Here is an 18,327-nt window from a genome sequence, read left to right as displayed (position 1 = left end):
TTAACATCCCCTATCTCACCCGCTGCAGTCTCAGTCACTTCTTAAAGTTCCAAGTCTACATTATAAAGTGGAACTGTAACATCCTCTACAAAGGAGTTTGAGCTCATAGAGTTAAGGACCAGCAGGACCCTACCATCTCCACGGTGAGAGTGTACATAGAGGAAATGTTCCCTACTGCATTGATTAGTTCTATAGCATGACAACAAAGGGCCTGGGGAAGAAGCAGAATTGGTTTAAATAACTCCTGGAATGACAAGGCTAGTTCTGGAAAAAGGATTCAGCTGATCCAGTCCTATACCTCTCTATCCTCCCTCTACTAATCCAACCGTATTGGTTTCTCCCAATATGGTCTGTGCTGCCCCCTGGAGGGGATGGTCATTTCTTATATTAACTCCTTAAGCATCAGGTCAGGCAAAGGTTGTGAAGGGATGACCCTTGATTACTATAGCAATACTCTGGCACAGCACCCTTTCCTACAAAGAACCTTCAGATGACTCAGTGTGTTCTCCACCTCCATTTCTAGGAGGACTTTCTTCATCTTCCAAGTGATCTAGGTTCCATATCATCTTCTTCCCCTTTTACTCTGTCCCTTATCTGGCAGAGAGATGAAAGACATCTGTCTTTTCCATCTTTCCTACTCCCCTAATCTCCTGTTCCTGGTAATCCAAATTCCTGACAGTAGAGAACTGCTTCTTGCTATTTAATTATCATCTCTCCTGCTGCCTAGCAGCTCTTTCCCAGACACAACATGGACAGGGAGCATAGGAAAACTTCAAAGGGACAGCTCTCTGCCCTCTTCCCTCTAAAAAAAAGTGAGGATCATCACGAAGATGAAGGGGAGAAAGCCTGGAATTGGAATTAATTCCAGGGTCTAAAATAGGGAAAACGTGCCAGTCCACTTCCACCCCAACCCCAGTCCCGTACTTCTGAAGAGACCAGGAAGCAGGGTGATTGACGTAATGACCTTAATGACCTTTCATCCTGAATTTCTGCCATCCTGTGTATTTGGGTGGTAGGGTGTGTTCTCCTTTTCCTTTCTCTCCAATTCCCCAACTATCTCCTTCTCCCACAGCTTCAGTTCTCTCTCCCTCAAGGGCTCCCCCCATACACTTTGTACGTACATAAGCCAAATGAGTGCTTTGAGTTCACTACGGGCTAGAAAGAGGGCATAAACTCACTGAACTGAGAGAAGAAAGTTATTAGTAATAAGGACTGGGGTAGTGTAGATGGGAAATCTGGGAGGGGAATGAAATGCTGATTGTGGATACCAACATATGCTGCTAGGATACAACACTGATACTAGGGAAGAAATGGGAGGCCCTGTTCTGGTTTAGCATGCTAATGTTGGCTCTCTCCAGGGGCCCAGGAAAAAGTCTCTCCTGTGAAATTGTCCCTTTAAACAGGAAGGGCTCTCTAACTCATGCTTACATCTACATTGGAGTGACTTAAGTCATTGGGAAATAGAAATCTCCCCCCATCCCCACCATGTCTGCCAACCTTTATTGACTTCTCCCAACTGGGAGTGAGGTAACATGTTCCTTTGCTTCTTTCCCCTCACCACACACGTTTCCAAACTAGTAATAAATACTCTTGGGTAATGGAAAGGGTCAGAGTTGGGACTTTGGAAGGTCAAGTGAGAGACAGTTAGTGTAGACATGGCCTGGGGTGGGGTAGGAATGGAATACTGGTGGAGAAAATGAGAACACAGTATGGGGGTGTTAGAACACGGACTGGGGGCAGAGGTAAAGAGGCTGATGAGATAAAAGGAGAAACATAAAGAAAACAGGGAATCAAAGTCAGCCACTGAGAGAAATAGAGCCAGAGGCAGACAGAAAAAAAACCTAGAAAAATAGAATGCTTCGTAGAGCAGAGGAGACAAAAAAGCAGAGATGGAGAGAGGCAGAGGTAGAATGACAGATAGAAAAAGGCAGAGAATAAAGGAAAAGACAGAAACGGAGAAGCAGACAAAGGGTAGAAAGGGAGACACAGAAGCTAAGAGTGGGAAAAAGAGACAGAGCCAAAGACAGATAAAAACAGACAGGCAAAAAGACAGACAGAGACAAGATAGAAATAATTCTTTAGAGAAAAAGGAGAGATAGATTGGGGGAAATGGAGACAGAGGGACCCGGAGTTTGGTTATAAATTGGTTTTAATTGAGATTTATTTCTGAGGCTTGTTTTCCATGAAACAGTCATAAAAATACTTCACAGAAGTAGTGTCAATTAAAGCTCCTGGGGGAGGGGTTTGTTCCCTGGGACTGAGAGAAGGGGCTCCAATCCAAAGGGGCTCCAATCCAAAGGCTTCCCTGATATCATTCAGAATGAGACATATGGTTCAAAGAAAGGGAGTGGGAGTACATGGAGAGGGAGAAATGGAAGACAGGAGTAAAGGAAAAAAACTGGGAGACCGGAAAAGAAAGGACACTAAATTTAGGGGAAGGCTGAGGGGCAGGAATAGAAGTCACAGATTAGGTAGGGTGGTAGGAGTTACAGAGTGAGGAGGTCTTGGGCAAGAGGAGGGTTTCAGAAGGGCAGAGCTGGGGAAGTCAGAGGGGGTAAGCTATTGAGGGCCTGGAGAAATGACAAGAAGGTCTCAGAGGGAGACAGGAGGGGAACCACAAAGGCAGTAGAAGGAAGTGCACCAAGCCTGGAGTGGGGAAGAGGAGAATTACAGGGGGGCATGGAAAAGAGGTATGGTGCTCTTGGGATAAGATAAGGGTCCCAGAGTGGAAAGGTGAGGATAGAAGAGTAATCACAGGGACAGGAGCAGGTAGAAGGGGGATCACAGGAAACTGGCAATGGTAATGGAAGGAAGATTACAGAGGGAGACTGGAGAATGGAGGGTGGGGTGGAAACAGTCACAGAAGAACTTAGTACTGTCTGGGAGGCTGGAGATGGGATGGGACGAGGGGCAGGTTAGAGGACAGCAGTCCAGAGCAGCAGAAGGAGGAGGGAGGCAGAGTAGTGGGTTGGATTACCTGGTGAGGGGGCTGCAGCCCCCGCAGCTCCCAGGCCTGCGCTCTCAGTGGGTAGCGCTGGCTGGGCCCTGACGGAGGTCTCCACAGGTGCTGTCCTTCCCAGAGCCTCTTCAGGGGGGGCCACCCTGTCCCCTGCCCCCTCCTTCCCCTCCACTCCTGGCAGTGTCCCAGTTGTTGGAGACAGACCGGGTGCCTCTTCAGAGCTCCCCACTTCATCACTTTCTCCATGAGGGACCCAGGGAGGAGTGCCGCCAGATAGCTCCGGTGCTCCGACCTCTTCCTCATCTTCTTCCTCAGTACCGACAGGTGTAGTGGGTGGAGGGGATGCTTGGCTCCCTTCCCCATGAGCCATAGCTCTAAGGGTTGGTAGGGTCTCGGTGGACGGCCCCCTGACTCTTGGATGCTTGGGCCCCTCTGGCTGCCCCCCAGGAGAGGGCATGGCACCATGATGCACAGACACCTGGGCCACCAGAGGGGCCTCAGACAGCCTTTCCTCATGGGGAGGCTCAGTAGAGAGGGAGCCATTCTCTATGGCTACTTCCCGGATCTCACTTAGTACCGGAGAAGGAGCTTCATCTTCCACTTCCTCCTCCTTTTCTCCCTCCTCTTGTCCCTCCTCATCCTCTTCCTCTATTACCTTCTCATCTTCCTCCTGCTCCTCCTCCTCAGAAGACGGCATGGGCGGGGTAACTGATAGGTCTCCATCCTCTGAACAAATGAAAGTAATATCAGGACCATGGACAGCATTCTAGGGTGGTTAGACTAAAGAGGAAAGGGAGACCCAGGGAATTCTCAGGAACCCAGGGAGAGGACTGTGGACTAGGGAGGAGAGAATTGTGGGTCACAAGGGGAGAGGGGCTTTGGAGACACTGGGTGGGAGAGCACCTGAGAAGAGTCAGGAAACTGAGGGGTCTCAGGGGAGAGGAGAAGGATGGGCAGGGTGGGTTGGACACTGGAATAGAGTCAAGGGAACTGTTGGACCCTGGAGGAGAGGAGAGGGGCTGGGAGACACTGAAGAAGATGAAAGAAGATTGGGGGACCTTGAACTTGAGGTGAGGTGATGAGGAGGCAACTGGTACATGAGTAAATATGACTTTCTCTTCCTTTCTCCAATTCAGCACTTTCTATGGTGGAGGGGAAAAGGAAGAGGTGCCAAAAAAAAGGGAAGCCTCTCTTTCCCAGCCAATATCTTCTTAGGTTAAGAATCCTCAGATCCTTCCAAACCAGACCCATACAAGCTCTTTGTCTCTGTCCAAGAACACCATCTTATCAGCAGGAGGGATAGAGGCTGAGGAGGGCAGGTAGAGATGCTGGAAAAGTAAATTTCCTTTAATTTCTGAGTTGGGAGACAGAAGAGATGTCATCCGATCTTAGACTTGGCCAAAGGAGGGGTTGTGTGGCACAGATGGAGTGGTAGGGATAGGTGCACCTCAAGAGCACTCCATTGATGAAAGCTCTAGTCTCTACATCACCTTTACCCTTTCATCCCATTGCAACTTGTGAGGCATAAAGAAGGATTTACCTAGGAATATCTTGGGGGCCTCTTCAGGGTCCTCTGGGGTGGAGCTAATTCCCCTGCTGTCCTCTGAAATGGGGACAGAGTAGATGGCTCCTCGAGACTCACTTTGTGTGGCCTCCTGAAGTAGCTGAAGTTCCTGAAGGGTCTCTGTCACTGTGACAATGGTCTCCAGCCCATCTGAGGCTGGATAGGGATTCCTCGGGGAGACAGAGGATTGAGCAGGGTCTGTAGGAGAGTGAGGAAGATCATCATATGGCACATCTGGGTTTGAATGGGTGGGCTGGATAAGGATTTCCTCCATCCTTAGCTACCCTGGGCCCCTGATACAGAGGTATCCCTAGGGCATAGTTAGTGCCTTGCACAGATGAGACACTTGATAAATATCAAATTGAGTTGAACCAAGGAAGTGCCCAAAGATTAATTTGTACCATGTAATCCTACTCTACTGTATGTGAAGTAAACACATGTGTTAGTAAACCAGACAGTTTTGATAAAGTGGAGAGAGTCCTCAATTAGGAATTAGAGAATTTAGGTTCAAATCATGACTGCATCATCTTGGACGAGTCATTTCCCCTCTCTTAAGTGAAGAAAGAACACCACTAATCGGTATCTACAGAAAGAATTTATTGAGAGAAAAGATTCTATCATTACAGCAGGAGAGATGGTAGTAAGATCATAGAAAGGACTTTCTAAAAGTCAGAACTAGAGGCAATCTCAGAGTTGGGGAAGGAAGGTAGAGACAGACCCTCTTAAGGATCTGGAAAATCATAATCCTTCCTCCACCATGGAATGGGCTGAGGATAAGGGAGTGAGTACAGTTGGGTATAAAGGAAGTGGAAAGGACATAATGATCTCAGGGAGGTGAATGATAACATACCTGCCCCTACTGCTCTTCAGGACTCCCCTTATTGGAAGAACCAGAGGGGCTGGAAATGAGTCATTTCAGACTCAGAAAGGAACAGAGGGAAGGAGAAAACCAATGAAGTGGGATTCGAAAAAAAGCTAAGAAAAGAAAGACTTCATTATCTCTGTCCTGCCCTCACCTTGACCCTTAGACCATCTCCCCACCCAGCCAGGCGAGACAGGAACAGCACGTCTCCTTACCACCTGCTTATAGCTCCACTCCAAACTTGATATCTCCCTCCCTTGCCAGGCTCATCTAGGTCTTGTCCTTTCCTCTCCCTGCATTTCACCTTTACATAGCTGTTCCTTCAACCTTGGATAACTTCCTCCCCTCCTCCTTGCCCAACCCATCCATCCTTCCCCTCCTCAACTCTGCTCCATTCTTATCTTCCTCAAGGGTGACTCCTTTGACTGACCCCTCTCAATCAGGACTCCACTTCTGAAAACTCTCCCCCATCCTTCTAGTACAGAATCATCTGCCCTCATTTCTGTCCCTGGATTTGTGTCTGTGTCCTAAGGGTGCAGGCTGAAGGCCCAGCAAGAGCAGGGACTATGTCTCCCCATTTAAACCCAGTGCCCCTTGAAGACACTTTCTGTTATTACACTTGGGGATTCCATAAAGGCAGAGGCATTCTCCCTCATCAGATGGAGGATAGGGAAGGTGACCTCTATTTTAATTCTCCTTCTTTGCCCAGCTGTAGACTATAGACAGGAGGACTAAGGAATGGAGAATGAGGGGCTAGAAGAAAACTAAGAGATACCTTCCCCACAGAACACTTTTTCCTGGGACTATCTGTTACACTTCCTTCTCTTTGACTTTGGTCATACTGGATCTATTCTCTGGTTGGAGTCCTTCCGACATCTATTCAGGGGTCATAGAGACTTGCCTCCTACCTGCACACTAAACACCTCAAGTCCCGTCTGACGGGGTCCTTAACTCTTTCACCTCCATCATTTTCTCAGTTTTTCATAATTCCTGTTACTTTCTAGTTCCAGGCACCATATTTTAGGAAAGATACTGACAACCTAGAGCAAGTCCAGAGGAGGCTGACTAAGCTAATGAATGGCAATCATATTGTAAAGGAAATAGCAATTTTTATCTGGGGGAAGTGAAGCTTTAAGGAAACCATTATTTCAGTCTTTAAATATTTTAAGAACTCCCACAAAGAAGGATTACACTGATTCTGTATATCTCCAGATTGTAGAACCAGAACCAATGGGTGGAAATTTCAGAATGACAGATTTTGCTTTAACACAAAGAACTTTCTAGCAATCAAGGCTATCCAACAATGGAAAAGACTACCCAAAGTGGCAATGAACCAACTTCCTATTCTTTAAAAGTGCTCAGAAGCTGGATGATTACTTGTAAAAGATGTTATAAAAAAGACTCATCCATTGGAGAAACTCTAGCCTCTACCCTCACAGTATTTCAACTCCAAAATGATATGACTCTTTGTAAATCTGGATTCTGGAAGACATCTGAATAATCCTAGGGGCACCTAAGCTAGAAGTGACAAAAGAGAATGGAGGAGTAGGCAGGACTGGGAATCTGGACCATCAAATACAGTATCCCCTGTTGGACTCACAGTATACTAATCATTTTTGCTCTTACAAATGATCTAAGACCCAAAGGCTCCTCCCCTCAAGCAGGAAACATTTTGGATGGTCCAAAAGGGGGCAGGCATTTGGAAATAGTAAGATATTGAGAGTCTGTATATACCCTCAGAGGGTATATACAGAAGGTCATGCAGGGAAAAACTGGGGTTGTCACAGAGGTCATTATGAAGACCAGGCCTAATAGGAGACTAGACCAATAGGTGATGAAGACAAGCTTCATCAAAGGATGGATCTACTTATCAACCCACTAGTAAGGATGTTTCAGGGAAACCTGAGAGGTCAGAGAGAAGGTATCTTGTATAGTAGAAAGGACAATGGATTAGATATTCAGAGATGAATTCTAATCTTACCTCTGTTACTTACTACCTGTGTGACTTGGAGTCATTTAAACTCTCTGTGCCTCAGTTTCCTCCTCCATAAAATTAGAGATCTAAGTGGTCTAGATGATCTAAAACTCAGATTTCTTGAAGGTATATGTTGTTTCTTTTTTTGCCTTTTTGTCTCTAGCCCGTAACAAGTGTATCCTTAGCACCAGAGTGTATTCTTACTTTTTTGCTGTGTTTCTGCCCTCAGTCTCTCCCTGTATCTTTCACTATATATTTTTTCCCTTTCTAAGTCTTTTCATTCTCCTGCATCTCAGTTTCTTTGTATGTATACTTAAGCTGATGCTAAATGCTTGTTAAAATATATTGAATCCTAAGGTAATGATTCCTAAGTTCACAATGAAAACAATTTTTAAAATAAAACACAATTCTAAGGATTCTTCTACTTCTAACAAAGCATGAATTTAGGAAATGGGTCAGAAAGAAGGCAGGACTACCAAAGTCGTGAGAGACTTCTAGGAGGGACAAAGGCGGCTCTAAGTTAGGGTGGGCAGATAAACCCCACCCCAGCTGAGGGATCTTTGGGGCCAGATATGGAAGGGCCTTCTTCACCTGGAGGCCAGGGACCAGGGAAGACCCAAAAGGTTCAGTGCAGCTTCAGAGCAGGTGTTCAGTGCAATCCTTCTCAGAGCCTGACGGAATGAGATGGAGACAGGTTCTGGGAGGCAGTAAGAATCCCATCCAACAACCCTAGAAACAGTGCCAGCCTAAAGCGGCCTGTGGCTGTGGGTCTGGATAACTCTAGCATCAGCATGCCATCTAACTCAGATGGCTAAAAAGAAAGAAGAGAGCTGAGGTCTAGAACGGCCAGGCATTCTGCATTCAGAAAACACATTCTTTTAGTTTGTGTAATATGTTTCTCTTGAATTTCCTAGTGAAAATTCCTTTGGAAAGATTCCACCTTTGTCTCAGCAAAACTGAAAGAGAAAGGATTTTTTTCCATCGTTCTGGGAGAACAGGCCGGGGAGTCAGTGTGCAATGGAACTAGAGTAGCTCCAGGAGAGGCAGGTGGAACTGGAGCAGCTGGAATCTGGGAGAGGAAGAGTAGGGAACAGCTATGATGACACTCCCTTACCTGGAGCCATCCCCTTGGTCTTCCATCTCAAATTGTCTAGAAGTTTGCCCTTCTATCTAAGCTCTATTCCTCTTATTACACAACCAGTATGTTATACACACACACACACACACACACACACACACACACACCCCCCTTTCCTTTTCCCTTCCAGGTACCTCGGTGGGCTCCTCTTTCTTTCTCTTTCTGTCTCTGACTCTTTCAATCGCTGCCTGTTTTTTTTCTCAGTCTCCCTGTTCCTCTTCCTCTATGTATCATTCTCTATTTCCATCTCTACCTTCCTCCGTGTTCCTCTGGGTTTCCACTGCTATTTCTATCTCTGTCTCCAGCTCTCTTGTTCTGTTTCTCTGTCTCTATGTCTCTCTGTGTGTCTCTGTCTTCCTCCAGCTCCTTTTGCTTTTATTTCTTCTCATGTTAGTAGAGTGTGTCAGTCTGACCGTCTTTAGTTCTTCTATCTGATTGTTTTTCTCTTCACCTCTTTGTGTCATTGTATCTGTCCTTTTGTATTTCTCTATGCCTCTGTCTCTTTTTTTGTTGGTTTTTTCCCCTTAATCTCTCCTTGTATCTATTTCACTACTTACATTTTTTTTCTTTCTAAATCTTTCTTTTCTCCTGTGCCTCTGGTTTTTTGTATGTGAGCTTCCTTAGATCTCTTAGGCCCTATGCCTCTGTGTCTCTAGCCCTAAGGTGTAAGACTCTTAGGTAAGGCTCACCTCTGAAGCAGTAGACGTTGAAACGGCTGTGTGCATTAGGAAACCCAGTCTGATTAGGGAAGAGGAACAGTGTTTTGACACCAGGCAGGCCTCCCCCACAGCGCTGTCTGGGTGTGACAATAGGGTAGCGCACGCTGCCATCAGCAAGCCACCCAGGGCTACACCGGTCCAGGCCTTCATCCCAAGCTGCATAAAGTTGTCCTGTTGTGGCAATCTCTGCTCCCCGTTCCCAGCAATAAGCCCTTGCCTCTTCCAAGGTCAGCTTATCTGGGGTAGAGCCCAGAAACAGCTCACCTATGAAGCACAGGGAAAGAAGATAAGGTTACTAAGAGGTAGTAAGAAGCCTAGGCAGGGAAGTCAGGATTTAAAGCTAGAAGGAGTTTCAAAAATCATCTAATCTTGCTCCACTAATTTCATAGATGATGAAATTGAGGCCCAGGGAGGTATAGTGACTCGTCTGAGATGATACAGGCAGTTAGTTGGGATTTGAACCCCTGACTCCAACTCCAGGTAGAAACCCAGTTTGGGGGCTGTCCCCATTATAGATCTAACTTAGTGTATAACCCTCAGCAACTCACTCATTCAACTTACTTGGGTCTCAGTTTTTTCATCAGTGATATGGGATCAGTGAATTTAGAGCTAGAAGGGACTTGAGGACTACCCTCCCTTCCTTCTAGGGATGGCAAAAAGATATAATCACAGGTAGAAGGGGTCTTAGAGATCATTTGTTCTAGCCCCTTTATTTTATGGATGAGGAAACTGAAATCCAGACAGGGACAGGATGGATCCTGAAAGCCTCCCTCAGTGGTAACATGGGAATTTTCCACTGGGTAAGGGTCATCTCACTCCCTGGGGATTCTGAAAAGGGATCTTTCCCTTACTCACAAACCCCTAATCACCATTTAGATCTTCAGCATAGCAGTAAACATCATAGAGGTCCTCTGGATCCACCATGCCATAGTTACGAACTCCAGGGAATCCATCCATGTCTCCATAACAGGCCTCTCGGGGAGTCTGGATGGGATACCTGGGGAGAAAGGAGGACCCAGGGTAGTACCTGTGTGTGTGTGTGTGTAGGGGAGACAATCCCAGGCAACACACTCTTTCAGGATAGGAACTCTTATTACTTTTCCCCAGTTTCCCTAAAGCCCCTCCCCGCCAATGTCTCCCAACTCTTCTTAGGGTCCCCTTATCCTAAGTCTTATCAGTCTCATATCCTCTTACCTTACAGTCTGGTCTGATAGCCATCCTGCATCACACTGTTCATAGCCCCCAAGGTAAGCAGCATAGAGCTGCTCAGGGCTAGCAATTCGGGCCCCAATACGGGCACAAGCCTCTTTCGCATGGGAGAATGAGAAAGCATAGCGGGCAGAGCCCTCTCGGTACAAAAAGACGACCCCTAAAGAACAGAAAGGCCCCTGAATCCAAGTGTTCAGCCTACCCTTTCCATCACTTGCCTACCTCCCCCACCTTACTTAAGAATCAAATGAGATTTTTTATATATATATATACACACACATATATATATAAATAATAAAATATTTAAATTTTATTTAAATAAAAATAATATAAAAATTATATATGTATATGTATATATATGTGTATATATATATGTGTGTATATATATATATATATATATATATATATATATATATAAAACACCTTAGCATAGTGCTTGGCACATAGTAGGTGCTTAATAAATACTGGTTCCTTCCCTCTTCTCCCCATTACTCATTACTTCTGGGAGACAAAAACTAAAGACCAAAATCAGGTTATCCTATAGCAAGAAGGACTTAGGGTAAACCTCACACAGAAAGACCTTTCCATTAAGAAAAGGACTAGAGACAAAACTCTATCTACCCTTGTTTCTCTGCCCCCATTCCTTTGCCCCACCTCTTCTTCCACAAGACTTGGAGCTTCCTGAGAGCAGTGACTATGTCTCCTTCTTACACTACCCCCCCGCCCCAGCCTACTCAGCCTACAGGTACCTACTCACAAGGCTCTCAGGAGAGTGGAGGTGAGGGAGGAAGGTGTTCTCTTTGAGGTCTGACTTCTGCACTACTCACCTTTAACCTTGACCTCAATGGCATCACTGCCATCATCAATCCCATGTTGGACTTCACAACGATATAAGCCAGAGTCATTGGACCTCAGTTCACTCAGCACCAAGGAGACATCAGTGGTTGAGGCTGGATATCCAGGTAGAGCCACCCGGTACCTGTAGCCTTCACTGACCTTGACCTTGAGCCCACGAGCCACCAGCACCTCAGCCTCCCGACCCCCAGACAGGAAAGTCCATTTGACTCTGGGAGAGCCCAGGACAGCCCTGCGGCCTGGGGGAGGGGTTGGGGGTGGTGGCCTAAGGTAGGAGACGTGACAGGGGATAGTAATGGAGCCCCCAAGGACCCCTCGAAGAGGGGAGTCACCCCCAATGGACACCTTGAATGCCTGATCCTCTGCGGGGGGAAGGGAAAAAAAGAGAAGATGGATTCTTTTCATGTTGTAACCGGTCCCCCCCTCCCCTAGTGTTCCCCAGGCTCCTCCTCTCCCCACCAGTAAAACTCAGTCCCCTCAGTTCTTCTCTAGCATCCCTGCATTCTCCACCCCTCACCCCCAAGTCTCCTAAACACTTCCCAATTGTTACCTGAGCTGTCACCTGTGAAGGCCACAGATGAGGAAGTTAGGGCTTGGACCAAGGCAGTCAGGAGCAGCAGGAGCATCTGTGCCATGCCCAGGGATGCTATTGGGAGGCAGGAGAAGCACGTGGGATGCTGGTCTAACCTGAAGTCTAACTTGAAAGCCAACATTTTCCCTGATGGAGAGACCCTGCATACCACTTTTCCCCTGACTCACGTGTCTTCCTAAGAATACCTCCACTCCATCGTCGGAGTATCATTGGGGAAAGAGCACAAGATTTTGAGGCAGGAGACCTGGATTTAGATCCCAGTTCTACTAATTATGCCTGTGACCTTGGGTAAGTCACATCACTTCTGAAGGCCTCAGCTTTATCTATAAAATTAGGTTAGACTAGACAAACTGGAAGGTCCCTTCCAGAATGAAATCATATGGTCCCATGATCACCCCCTCGTGGCTCCTTGTTCCCATCTTCCCCTCTGACTTTGCTGTCTCCAGGCTCCACTCTCAGGGCTCTGAGCTCCCTTTCCATCTACTCTCCTTCCTACTCTTTCATTCCTAATATCGGTAACCAAGGCTGCTGACTCCAAGAAGGGCTCTGGGATTGAACGAAAGCCAACTTCTCTAAAATACCCTCTTAACATTCCCTCTTCTCTGTCTTACATGATGAATTCTCCTCTTCCTCCCCAGACCTTGCCCAAGGGGACCCCACGACTCATCCTTTTTCCTCTCAATACCCCATCCCTGACCCCCTCCTCCTCCCTGACAACTTCTCCTTCTTCCCTGTCACTGGCTTTCTCACCAGATCTCCTCAGCTCAGGAACCAGCCTGGGACAAAGCCCCTCTCTCTGGTTGCCTGGCCCCCTTCCAGCACTTCCCCCTTCCAGGCCGCACCTTTTGTAAAGGGCTATTCTGTCTCCCCAGGGAGGGGGCTGGGCAGCTAAAGGGATATTAACAAATTTAAAAAAAGAGACCACGGGACATTCTATTGCCCAGATTAGTTGCCACGATAGATAGGCTAGCACTTTCTTTGATCAATCTCAAAGCAAGTATAGGAATAGACCCTTCACTCTAAGCAGCTCTCCTCGTGGGCCAGAATGGAAGCTCAAAAAGGACACTCATGTCCAGAGAGGGCAAGAAGCTGGGGAGACACTAAGGATAGAAGTAAAGGGAATGGAAGAGGATCCAGGTATTCAAGAACCCCTTGCCCTTGATTTTCACAGTGGTCTTCATGTCATCAGGCCCTGGAGCTGAGATTCTTTACATATTGAGTAAATCTCATCTTCCAGAGAGACAGAGATGGACACCATTTAGCTCCCATTGTTGCCTCCAGGTTTTGGTCTCAGCTTAGGGAACAGCATGGGGGAGCCTGCCATAGAAACAGGACAGTGTATCCTCTGGACAGATGGAGGTGCAGGAAGGCTGATGCAAGAACAGAGAACTAATAGATGAAGTGACATTCTCTCCTCCATTCATTCCCCATCTCCTCCCCCACCTCTACCACTACCCCCAAGTTGAATCAAAGCCAATTTTCCTAGAAACTTCTAGGGTTGGAGGAAGGAACATGACTAGGGAAACTGGATGCTTGAGCTTCTTTCTAACCTTGAAGGCCAGGAGTCTCTCAGTCAGTAAGGATATTTGAATATCCTGAGACCTCTTACTTTCAAGAAACATAGGCAATCCATACAATCTTTTGGATTTTTTGGGAATCGATAAAAGGCTATACTAGGTGCCCACTGGTTGCTCTAGAGAGTTATTCTCCTTGGAGTTATGCCAGGGAAGTGTGCCTGGCCTGGGCATCCCCCCACCTTGGCTATAGACTAAGTCTCACCCCAGTTTCATTATCCTGATTCCCCCTTCTCTCTGGGACTGGCATGGCTCCCCATTTCTGGCTTTCTCTGCCAGGGAACAAAGGAACCCCCATTCCTGGCATTGCTTTCCCTACTATGTCCCACAGACTGCTGGGAGCCAGTCGGGCCCACATCCTGCAGCAGAGGCTAAGGCAACAGAAGAAAAAAATAAGGAAAAAGAACTCAGGCACCTGTGCCTTCATTTCCCCTAGTTTTAACAATCCCTCCTTTTCAGATCTGAAAATTTAAAAGCACTTAGCTAATCTGACCTCACCCTCACATTCTCTTTGCCATCTTTCCATGCCTTAGTCTCTCATCCGCAGTTACAATGTCAGACACCTCCCAAACCTCGTCTCTGCTTATAGACTCCTCCTCTGCTCCCAACTTCTGGAAGGAATTGTCTCAACTCATCCAATCTTGGGGTTGAATCCAAAAAGCCTTCTCTATTACTGCTATCTCCAGACTTCTCCCTATTTTCCTTATTTCCCTATTTCTTCTATCATGTTATTGAATAAGGAATATCAAGGGAGACTAAAGGCCTTGGAGGTTGCTCTGAGGTAGTTCAGGACCCCACAGTCATCTCAATTCCTCTTATACTTAGTGTATTTCTGGTCTTTAAACCATACTCCCATAATGAGACATTATTGCAATCCTCAGCTGCAAGTGCATCCACAATTCTTATGCTACAAACCAGTGACAAGGGTGAGGGGAACAGAGGGGTCTCTATATGTCTGAGAACCTAAGAATGGGTATAGTGTGTGTCTGTCTGTTTCTATGTTTGTATGTACATTTATATGTCTGTCACTTGATTTGGAGTCAGACATGGGTTCAAATCCTGGACTTGACACTTAGTATGCATATACCCAAAGAAAACTCATTTCAATTCTCTGAGCCTCAATTTCCTTATCTATAAAATGGGGATAACAATATTTGTACCACCTACATCACCGACTTGTGAGGAAAGTGCATTACAAACTTTTAAGCACTTACTAGCTGTGTGACCCTGGGCAAGTCACTTAACCCCAATTGTCTCACTAAAAAGCAAAAAAACAAAACCAAAAACAACCTTTAATCACTATAGAATGTGTACTATTTATTATTAATTCATATGTTAGCATATGATTATTTGTTTTTCTGTATCTGTGAGTGTGGTCCTATGTCAGTCTGTTCCTGTGTATGTTTTTGAATATGTCCACACACATGTGGATCTCTTGATATATGTATATCTGGGGCCTTCCTGCTCCTATTCCAATTATCTCTACTTCACTTTCCTGGAGGGTGAATGGGAAATGGATATTGGAGCTGAAGGGAAATGGAGATAGGGGTATATGGATAGAAGAAGATCTAGGTGGGGAAACATTTTTCCTTCCCTGTTCTTTTTCTTTCCTTTTTTTTTTTTTTTTTGCTAGACAATGGGGTTAAGTGATTTACCCAGGGTCACACAGCTAGTGAGTGTTATATGTCTGAGGCAGGCTTTGAACTCAGGTCCTCCTGACTCCAGGGCTGGTGCTCTATCCACTGTGCCACCTAGCTGCCCATCCTTCCCTGCTCTTAAGGAGACTCAGCTTCAGATTCCTCCTCTCACCACCAGAAACCCTGACACATAGATTGAGGGGTACCTCTCCCTCCCCAGATCTGGACCTGGGTGAGGCTTTGCATTCAGGTTGCATCTTTCCCCTAACCCTCTGCCTCCTGAGTCCAAAATATCTCTAAATTGCTTAGGAAGCTCCTCCAGATGGGAGTCCCCATTTGATGATCTGCTCCCTAAGCTCAGACTGGGTTCTCAGCACTGCTCTTCCCAATTCAAGACTGTATCATTCAGAAGCCCCAACTACCTCTACCCTCTCTGTCTAAGCAAACCAAGCTCAGAATTGAGTTAACCAAGTGATGAGCCCTCTGACCCCTCCCTGCATAACCACCAGGACCCCACCAGGACCTGCTCAGCCCTTCTATTAAATATCTCAGAAGGGAAAAAAAAATATTACCTCTATAACTAACCCCAAGAACCCCTGAAATCTTCCCATATCTCTCTCTTGCTCCTCCTCTTCTTCTCCCTCTTTCCTCCTCCCTCTCTCCCTACCCACCCCCATGCATGTCCTTGTCTGGGACACTCCCAGCAGTTCAAGAATCTTCATTACTATCACATCATTCATATAGCTTATTCAACATCCTGCCCATAGTCATCAATATCACTCTAAGACCTAACTGAAGCAGTTCTCTCTATCCAGAGGACCCTGGCCCTCCTCTGAACTGCAGCATGCACATCGAGCCCCCTTACATTTCAGCTGATAAATCCAGAGCTAATTATGTCCCTGTCAGCCCTGTCTGTAATATCAGCCATTCTAAGAGCAATAATATTAGTAATATGGTTCATAATACCATTCACGATCATACTAGTATGAACGTGATCATTAATAATGATGCCAATAAGATTAGCAATAATAGCGAACATACTCTGATCCAATGCAATGCATATAATTTTTTTGAGGGGGTGGGATCTATAATTTCATCTTTGTAAGGAATTCCCAATGTGGAAACTCTTTACTAAAGCAACTCATCTGTAACTTAGTCTTACAGAGTTGTTTGGGAGCACTGAGAAGTTAAATATGGTCACGGTCATAGTCAAACATGACCAAACAACTAGCTTGTATCCAAGGCAGAACTTTAACCCAGGTCTTTCTGACTCTATGGTAGGCGGGCCTTCTGTCCACTGTGCCACAGTCCTAGCAATACTATTAATAGGATAAGGACTAGACTTGAGGTTTCGATGGTATAGGGAACACCCTAATGAGGGCACTCCATCTACCAATGCAAGTCAACACTTTTTTGGCAGCTAAAAATCTTAAGAGAGTTGCCTAGAGTACTGAGAAGTTAAATGATTTAACCAGTAAATGTCAGAAATGGACCCTGAACTCAGGTCATCCTGGATCCAAGGTTGGCTCTTTATCCACTACTATACAATACTTCTCCTTTTAATATTAGCAGCATAATTAATTGTACTAATTATAATCTCAGTAAGATGAGCCACATTGTTGGCAATATTGTGAGTAACAATAGCAGCAGTATTAGCCATGGTGTTTTTAATGCACCTGGCCATACTGGTAATTAATATTGTTAACAATCACATTCATGATGTTATTGGCAGTATGTGAGCAATGCTGTTGATCGATTAAATGCTTGTAGTGATCACATTATCTTACCAATGCTGGTATTAATACATCAGGCAAGAATACTATTATTAATAGTCATAGCACTATTGGTAAACCTATTAGTAACATCACTAATAGAAATATGACCAACTTTATAATAATAATAACAGCTAGCATTTATATAGCATTTTTAGGTTTTATAGATATTGGCTCATTTGGTCTTTACATCAACCTGAGAGGTAGGTTCTATCATTAGCTTCATTTTACAGATGAGAGAACTGAGGCAGAAGTTAAATCACTTGCCCAAGGTCACACAACCAATAAGTGCCAGAGGCTGGATTTGAACCCAGGTCTTCTTGACTCCAGGTCCAAAGCTCTGGGCCACCAATACTACTAGTGATCATATTAATACTAACTAGGATTAAGTACTACTATTAAGTGCTAATAACCAGTATTTGCAATTCTGTTATCTGTACATTAGCAACGTTAACAAAAAGTACTATTAATGGTATTAGTAACAGTAGTGTATTGGTGACACAACCCTATCAGGAGCAAAACCATCGGCAATTGGCATTGGACTGGGACTGATACTGAACTAGTACCAGTCTTCATGCAATTATTGGCAATAAAGTTGGCAATGCTAGTATCAGCACTACAAAGAACATTGGTAGCACATTTGATCACTCTGTTAGCAACCGTTAACAGAACCTGCAGCAATGCTGTGGATTATATTCCTAATAACCACATCAGTCACAGTAGCTGGCAATGCTAGGAGAGCTCCCCGTGGTACTCATGCCAAGACTGTAAATGTTTGGTAGTAATGCTGTCAGTAACGTTAGTTAGTTATACTACAAGCGAGGCTGTGTCCCCTCACTCCCGCAATTGACGCTCTAACAGCCCAAGGGAGCCCGGCAAGCAGTGACACCGGTGTGAACTTGCAGTAGCTGGCAGGAAACTCCCGGTGGATCAAGGATACTGTGTCCTGGGACTCCGGGACCCCCTGGAAACCCCTCTTCCCCCGCTCCCTTTCCCCTTCACCAGTACCGTCTCTCCCGCAGGAGCTTCTGGGGCAGGGCTGTGGGCTTCTTTTGCAAGACATCTCCCCTCATCTGGGGTGGGGGAGGGAAATGAAGGGTAGCCATTGCTCAGCGGGTTGGGGATTGCGGGGTGGTGAGGGAGAGCTGAACCGAACCGGGACCAGGCAGGTAGCATAGCATAAACTGTGTGCGTGGGGTGGAGGTAGAAGGCACGGCCATCCAGGGAATCGTTCACTCACCTCTCAGGAGAAGGACGAGGGGAGTCAGGGAGGCGCTGAGGCTTGGGGCGCAGAGCCCGCAAACTTTGGCGCCCCCGGGGGCTGGTCCTGCAGCAGGAAGGAGATTGCGGAGGGGACTGCAGAGTGAGAGGAAGAGTGAGAGCTAGAGAGAAGGCGAGCGCACGGAGAGGACGCTATAAAGAGGGCGCGGAGCCGGGCCCCAGAGCACCGCACAAAACCCCCTTTCTTCCC

At 46.1% G+C, this 18,327-nt stretch overlaps 1 protein-coding gene across 2 annotated transcripts in view; it reads right to left on the bottom strand.

The window, feature by feature from the left end:
• BCAN (brevican) overlaps positions 1-18,327 on the bottom strand; it is a 28,679-nt gene extending 10,352 nt beyond the window's left edge. Inside the window, exons 1-9 of one of the 2 annotated variants that reach the window (XM_020991983.1) lie at positions 18,097-18,327; positions 11,832-11,927; positions 11,254-11,643; positions 10,412-10,586; positions 10,087-10,214; positions 9,188-9,481; positions 4,500-4,721; positions 4,018-4,101; positions 2,978-3,685 (exon numbers count right to left, since the gene is read on the bottom strand). In XM_020991983.1, coding sequence (XP_020847642.1) covers positions 2,978-3,685; positions 4,018-4,101; positions 4,500-4,721; positions 9,188-9,481; positions 10,087-10,214; positions 10,412-10,586; positions 11,254-11,643; positions 11,832-11,916 — 2,086 coding nt within the window. In that variant the 5' untranslated portion in view covers positions 11,917-11,927; positions 18,097-18,327. The remainder of the gene's footprint in view (positions 1-2,977; positions 3,686-4,017; positions 4,102-4,499; positions 4,722-9,187; positions 9,482-10,086; positions 10,215-10,411; positions 10,587-11,253; positions 11,644-11,831; positions 11,928-18,096) is intronic. The other variant, XM_078156178.1, reaches the window with a different exon arrangement.

The sequence above is a fragment of the Phascolarctos cinereus genome, unplaced genomic scaffold (genome assembly GCF_003287225.1).
Source record: "Phascolarctos cinereus isolate Bilbo 61053 unplaced genomic scaffold, phaCin_HiC Scaffold_5;HRSCAF=322, whole genome shotgun sequence".
NCBI classification, from domain to species: Eukaryota; Metazoa; Chordata; class Mammalia; order Diprotodontia; family Phascolarctidae; genus Phascolarctos; species Phascolarctos cinereus.
This window is presented reverse-complemented; position numbering and strand designations above follow the sequence as displayed.